This window comes from Brassica napus, unplaced genomic scaffold, assembly GCF_020379485.1.
Source record: "Brassica napus cultivar Da-Ae unplaced genomic scaffold, Da-Ae ScsIHWf_31;HRSCAF=59, whole genome shotgun sequence".
NCBI classification, from domain to species: domain Eukaryota; kingdom Viridiplantae; phylum Streptophyta; class Magnoliopsida; order Brassicales; family Brassicaceae; genus Brassica; species Brassica napus.
Genome location: NW_026016402.1, coordinates 52,159 through 60,202, shown reverse-complemented (window position 1 = coordinate 60,202; position 8,044 = coordinate 52,159). Strand labels below are relative to the sequence as shown.

Genomic DNA, 8,044 nt, shown 5'->3' with positions numbered 1-8,044 from the left:
TTTATTTGAAACATAAAAAATCATATAATTTCCTTCCTCTAAGATAAAATAAAAATAAAATCATTTTTGTGAGAAATGAAAGAAGTCATTCTTAGCTACATAAAAGGTCACAAGAATAACAACCACAAAACCCTGATCTAATACCAACCTTCATTAAATAGGACAAAGAAACATTGGTATAAATGGATCGTATCTAATGCAAAGGTTGTCGAATCATCAAACTAACTATGGAAAAGAAAAAATTTCTGGAGAGAGACGACCTCGAGACAACGTCCATGGAGCCGCTTAGCCCAATGTCACAGATGCTAAGTTCGCCAAATTTGTTCATTGTGATAACTTTTGGGTTTAAAACTAAATGCAACCCATCGGCCTTTGTTGAAGGCTTCAAGACCACACTGATCAATGCTCCCAGATTTTCTAGCAAAATGGTAAAACAAATTACATTCACGCATGCATATGTGCACACACGAACTGGGAATGTGTAAGAAGTATATTATTATTATGTATAATAACTAAAAGTCTTCAATAAACGATAGGAATTTTATATGATCCACTTAATTTGGTTAGGTAGAAACTGATTAATTATTTCTATTATTTTTAGTTTCTACTTTGGATTCTGTTTTATTTTCTTAAGTACTATTTACTTCATGATTATATAAACGGTGTAAATACAAAAATAAGTATATCTATTTTTCAATAACAAAATACACTCTTCAGAAAAACCCAAAAATAATATAAACATTGATAGTATTTTTTTTTATAATCCAACAAAATCATCACTATATATATTCTTCTTTTGGAAATAAGTATTACATATTCAAATCCATACAAAAGATGAAAAGATATTATACAAACATAAATGAAAAAAACATACACCTTATGTTTTTGAAAAAAATATCTTAGATCAACGCAAAAAAAAACTATATTAAGGTCTTTGATACTATAGTCACAAATGTGAACTGTTTATGTATTCTTAAATTCACTTTGCTTGAATTCCATTGTTAATGTCTAGGTATATATTCTTCTAAATCATGATGATCTATATAATTCCTTTGGTTCACTCAATATGTGTAAACATAAAATTTTAATTTGTTCGTAAACAGTTTAAATTAAAATTTTCATAAATTACTTAATTACAAGTTACTTAATTTGATCTGTTTTCATAAATTAAAATTTTCAGGTTATTAACTATAAGAAAAATGGAGAACCGGTCTGGATTCCTGTAAGCATCCGAATAGAAGATCATGTAACTGTTCCGGATCTTGATTACCCCAATATCGAAAATCCTGATCAGTTCCTAGAAGACTATACTTCAAGAATTGCTAATATTCCAATGGACATGTCTAAACCCCTTTGGGAACTCCATTTACTCAACATAAAGACATCAAATGCAGAATCTGTGCTTCTAGCAAAAATACATCATTCAGTTGGTGATGGAATGTCTCTTATGTCTCTTTTGCTTGCTTGTTCAAGAAAAACATCAGACCCTAGCGCACTAATTTCTAATACCTCGGCCACAAAAAACCTGTTAAATCCATGATTTCGGCATGGTGGTTGATTGCTGGACTTTGGTTTATGATAAGAGTCACCTTCACCACTCTTGTTGAGTTTTTCAAGTTAATGCTTACAACATGTTTCTTGCGGGATACCAAAAATCCTCTAATGGGAAACCCCGATGATGGAATTCAATCTTGGAAGGTTATCCATCGGATAATAAGTTTTGATGATGTCAAATTAGTGAAGAACACAATGAACATGGTATATATTTATTGTTGTATTGATTTATATTAATAGTTGATATCGTCTTCTTACACTAACAACTTCATTACGTGAATATTATCATGCAGAAGGTGAATGATGTTCTTCTTGGAATGACCCAAGCAGGTCTTTCAAGATATTTGACTACAAAATATGGTAAATTCAAAGTTCTCTTACCATAATATTGTTATCAAACCTACCATTTACTTGATACCAAGTTTTGCAATAGTATATGATTGAATATGGATAAAGATGTAACAAACAAAACATAAAAAGTTCAAAATAATTGCCTACTGAATATGATTTGTACTATAAAATTTTAAGATATTTTTATTTTGAGATATACTCTATCTTATTATTTTTAAAAGATAATAATTTTCAAATAAAATAGTAATAGTGGTAATTTTATAATAATTTAATTTGTTAATGATATTTATATAATCACTACGAAAATAAATATGATCTACATATAAAAATATGAAAAAACTAAAATTATTATATAAGTTTTCTTAACCCACTTAATATGTTATCTTTATAATATTATTTAAAAAATCAGTTTTATTTGTGTCTCTCTTACCTTAATTATAACATAGATCAATTACAAATTTATCCTTAATAATTATATTTTCTAACATAATAATTACCATTATTAAAGAATATATTTTCTTTCTTTTTCTTAATTAATTTTAGTTACGTTTTTGTTAATTTTAATTTCCTTTTAAACTTTTATTAAAATCACATAAATAATAAAAACAAAATATCTATAAAATATATAAATTTTCCGTATAAGAATTTAAATTTTATTTTTCTTCATATTTGCATAATGCAACATAAATAAGAAAACGAAAATATCTATTTTTAAATACATATAGTTGTATATATAAACCAAATTTTACAGAATAGTTTAGATATTTATTTTTAAACAATAAAATAATATTATTACCATATATATAAATTTGGTTGATAAAATTATTCTAAATAGCATTAGCATATTATGAAATTGTAGAAAAGTTAAAACATACTGCCTCTATGTCGGAAAATATTATTTTCTTATCAAAATTTAATATGTGTAAACACACATAAATACGCATCTTTGGAAAATAGATGCACAGAGTATATATTTTAAAATATAAAATGAGAACCAAAATATATACAAGAAAAATAATCTGTTTGTAGTTAAACTAGAACAAAAATAGTGGTGTTTCATTTAGATGAATATATACAGCTCAATATCTCAAATAATGAGTAGCTGAATGGATCCAAATTCTTATACTAAAAATAGAGGCCTAATTAAGACATTAACATATTTTTATTTAGAGTAATTCTATTTAATTTTTATGTATATGAATTACAAACGACTCAAAACTAATGAATACGTGATTAAAAGCTATTAAGATTTAGGTTTTGTAAATATTTATATGCATTCATGAAATTTAAAATATTTTTGGTTATATTCACTTATGCAATTTCAGATCGACAATATTTTCCTATTTTTTTTCCAAATTAACGTATATCAAATTATACATGATCTAACCAAAATATATTATAAATCCAAGACACTGAACTAAACTAAATGCAAGAAAAACAGTTAATATAATTTCAGCTCATTTGGAACAATGAAACAAGTCTGGTCTAACTCTAAGGAATAAATGCAATCCAATATTAACAAAAGAATAACTGAACCGATAAGAGTTTTTTACAAGGAAAGTCACATATATATTTGAAATATTGTATTTATTTTTATACATATAAATTACATTATAAAACACTTAAACACTAATAAAACTGAAAACAAAATATTAATCATTTGTAATAATATATATATATATATATATCCGTGAATGAGAACATAAGAGTTACCTAGTGTAAACGTATACTAGGAGATTTTAATCCCAGTTTCAAATATCAACAGAAACTCATATACTTTATATTTTTCATAATGTTAGGTTTTCTACTAGATAAGAGAGTCTTGTTAATACATTTTTCTACAACAGTTCTAAAATCTGATAATCATTGACAGATGGATATACAATGTCCCAGAAGAAAAAAATCTTGGAAAAAATCCGTTTTCGTGGAGCTGTAGCTATAAACCTCAGACCAGCAACGAATATAGAGGTGATAATCAATATATATAATTATACAATCAAACGAAATTGTATTTTTTTTAACTAATTAACTAGAGTGTAAATTTTTAATAAAATGTGAAAATGTAGGATTTGGCTAATATGATGACGAAGGGATCAAAGTGTAGGTGGGGAAACTTCATAGGAACTATTATATTTCCATTATGGATAAAATCAGAGAAGGATCCTTTGGAGTACGTACGACGAGCCAAAGCTACTATGGATAGGAAGAAAATATCACTAGAAGCATTCCTTTTTTATGGAATCATTAAATTCACCTTGAATTTTTTTGGGGGAAAGGTGAGATACCAAACGTATATATGATCTATTCAATCCAAAATATTAATTATTGTGCATATTACATTATTACTAATTTTGATTGTGATAAAATAATAGGCAGTAGAAGCTTTTGGAAAGAGGATATTTGGTAACACATCATTAGCATTTTCAAATGTGAAAGGTCCCGACGAAGAAATAAGTTTATTTGGCCATCCAATCTCTTATGTCGCAGGAAGTGCATTAGTTGGATCACAGGTGAGTGTATTTTTCTGAAGAATATAGTTATCAACTTATCATGTCTTCTCAAGAATATAAGTTTATTTTTCAGAAACAATTTTCAGTTTTTATAAGATTAATTAATTTATTGTCGTTTGTGGGTGTTACTTGATGTTCAACAAGGCTCTCAATATCCATTTTATAAGCTACGTAAACAAGATTATCATCAATCTAGCTGTGGATACAACGACAATTCCAGATCCTCATCAGTTATGTGATGAAATTGTAGAAGCGCTTAAGATCATCAAATCAGCAGTACAGGAGAAAAGATCTCATAACATGGAGGTGTGAAGCATGTTATTGGATGTTTAGCCCCTGCAGTTCTCCAATATATAATTATGAAGTCTTTTATTTTCGAATAAATTCGTTAATGTTACAAATATTGTGGTGTTAATGTTTATGAATATTGTGGTGATGTCCATTATGGAAAGTCTTTAATATATTTGTTTCCCAAATTTTACTTATTTTTCAAATTAGACTTTGTCTCAAAATTATTGTACTCTTACTATATAAATAATTCATTATATTCATGGAATAATACACACCAATTCATTCTCGTCTCTTCTTTACTTATAATACATTATCAACACGAGTTTACAAGTTTATAATCATTTGAGTTAAGCTTTAGTTGATGATATACATTTATCCTCATTTCAAGATAATCGTTTGATCATTTTGATGAGATCAGGTTAACGTTAATAAGCTAGAGTTTAATCTCGTGATTTTTCCATTTTGAATCATTGTTTCATTCATCAAAATTTATTCATTGTTTGCATGTAATATTAGGACTGTTCTTTAGTAACATTGTTATATCATAGAATATTGTTTACGTATGACTACTGTTTTCAGAAAAGCATATAGCTCATAAATCAATGTTCACAGTTGCGTATAGTTATGAATATTTGTTGAGATGAATTGCATCCTACATTCCTTCAACAAGGCTCATCGAATGAAAACTCGGTTTACAAAGTCTGTTCAACTCAATGCTGCTTGGCATCATGAGCTCGACACACGAGCTCGGCCTGATAACCTCGACTTAACTCGGCGCCATGAGCTTGGTCTGATAGCCCGAAGACTCAGCCCTGTTGCTCAGCCCGTTAAGCTTGACCCAACACATTAGATTAAGCCGACTTAGGGAAAAGAGATGAAGAGGTATATGTATAAAAGGAGGACAAGGAAGACCAGAGGGAGGATCCAGACTAGGACACATAGAGAGTGCCGGCTAGAAATTAGGGTTTTACACTTTCTTAACTCCTTCTCGCCGACTTGTATTTTTCCGGTATACTCCACCGAATGCCGGCTTATTTCTATCTTTTTCATACACATTGTAACACCTCTCTTATCAGATAAATAGAAACGTCTTCGAAATAATCCATAATAAAATTTTGTTTTTCTTATTCAAGACGAGAAAACTCCAATTAAACAGTTGGCACCCATCGTGGAGCTATACAAAGTAGCGTTAATAAGATCAGCATGAATCCTGACTGTTCGATGCTGGGACTGAACCTGGACAGGTAGAAGAGGCACCGACCATGACGGAAATGATGCATCTCATTATGTAACACCTCGCTCAGCAGGAAGAGGCTTACAAGGAGACAAACGAGTGTCTCGCCGCGCTAGCCGCCATCTTCACACCACTAGCTAGCAAAGCCAGCGGTCCAGCGAAGACAAGAAAAAAACTCTTCACCACCACAAATCCTCTGACGACATCGAGTAAACAAAAGACGACATGAACCCTACTACTGGCGGTGTCGTCGGCTAAGAGTCAACAACAAGCCACCAAATCTCCGACCTCCAGCTCTCTGTGCAAGACACCAAAGATTAACTCGTTAACCTTATGGACTAAATCATCCTTCACTATATTCCAGAACTCCTTGTAGATTAGAGCAGTCATTCCATCTGGTCCAAAAACGTTTTCAGGATGCATCGAAAACATGGCTAGTTAGACTTCTAATTCTGGAACATGAGATGTAAATTATCGTTAATTGAATCTGTGATAGTCGTAGTAATATCTGCTAATGCGTTCTCTACCTCTTCTGGATTTTATGATTCAAAAAATCTCCTGAAATAACTATTAGCATCGCTACCAGTCCCTCTTAATCCTTAGATATATTTCCTGATGCATCAATTAGTCGTGTAATTTCCTGATACCAGTCCCAATTTGATTTTTCGCCAGTCTTTGCTTTGTCGGAAAACTTTTGAGTTCCTATCCCCTCTCTCAACCAGAGAACTCTATTATTTTTCTTTCAAAATATTTCCTCAGCCTTAAGAGCTTTAGATAGTTTCTTTAATGCCTCTGCTATTTCTTTTGTTGATGCATCATCATTTGAATACATAGCCTCCACTTTTTTTTAGTTCCTCTACTTGCCTCTCTAAATTTATATCATTTTGTCTCCTCCACTGGCTAAAATCTCTGCGGCAACTCGGGATATTGGAAATTATATTTGCATGATGGAAGCTCTGGTGAATTCCATCCCTCTGAAATGACATGTTGGATCTCCTCGCTATTCAACCAGAGCTTATGGAATTTGAACTTTTTTTTAAATTGGTTTCACTAGGAAGTTGGCTAGATCCGGACGATGATCCGATCCCTACATGTGTAAATACTAAACTGAAGAATGTGGAAACTTTTCAAGCAAGGCTTCGCTTCCTACAGCCTGATCAAGATAACATCTAACTGGCAGTAGTCATCTTTTTCGAATCGAAGACATCACATTTCCAGAAAATAAAAACTCTAACATTCCATAATCACTCAGCATCTGCTTGAAAGACAAAAAAAAGCGCTATGTAATTGGTGCATGTCTCCTTCCTTTTCATTATGTCAAGTAATCTCATTAAAATCACTGATCATGAACCAAGATCTATTTCTCAAAGTGGTAAAACGCGTAAGATGTTCCCTCACTTGTTCTTGTCTCTCTAAAAAGGGTCCCCATAAATAAGCATCATAATTTGTTTTATTCATCAATGACTACTTCAATGTCAATCATTCCATTATTCGAAAATAAGACATTTCTTTGAAAATCATCCGTAAAGGTAGTATTGAACTTTCTATTTAGCCAAATGGCTCAACAGTAAAAAAAATTATCAAATCATAAGTCAGCCTGAATGTACTGCAACATCTGTTTCCTAGTATTCATCTTTAGAAGATTTGTGATCTTGGGGCTGTAATCCATGAACCAGAGGCAGCTGATAACGATACTGCAAATGGATAAAATATCGCAGATGATGACAATGTTGTGATTGTTCGAACCAGAACGTTGGATGAATACAACATACCAGATCAGTACTATCATAGGATCTGTGTTGTTTAACAATATCATTATAAAAAATTCAGAGCTTTCAATAAACCAAGATAACCAAAGCAATAAGAAACCCAAAATTTAAAAATTCTGTGAACACAAAGCTAAACATGAAGGAAGAAGATGCAATTAAAATAGTATCCAGAATTGATGTGAAACAGTTTCAGCTGAACTTGGGGAAGTCGTAGACTCGTCCAACACGGGATTCAGAGAGTTTGGATCTTCGAGCAAGTAGGCATAAGTAGCCTCAGTCCAAAATCACAACTCTAGCGCAAGCTGCAACTGGTAACTCTCGTCCATCTGCTGCGC

General features: G+C 31.1%; 1 protein-coding gene across 1 annotated transcript; it reads left to right on the top strand.

The window, feature by feature from the left end:
- The first annotated feature begins 207 nt into the window (after positions 1-207).
- Positions 208-4,900, top strand: LOC106451554 (wax ester synthase/diacylglycerol acyltransferase 1). The gene is given in 8 exon segments (XM_013893497.3): positions 208-428; positions 1,181-1,522; positions 1,525-1,758; positions 1,848-1,914; positions 3,779-3,873; positions 3,972-4,181; positions 4,278-4,415; positions 4,560-4,900. Coding segments are annotated over 8 exon segments (1,455 nt in total). The 5' UTR covers positions 208-227; the 3' UTR covers positions 4,728-4,900.
- The last annotated feature ends 3,144 nt before the right edge of the window (positions 4,901-8,044 follow it).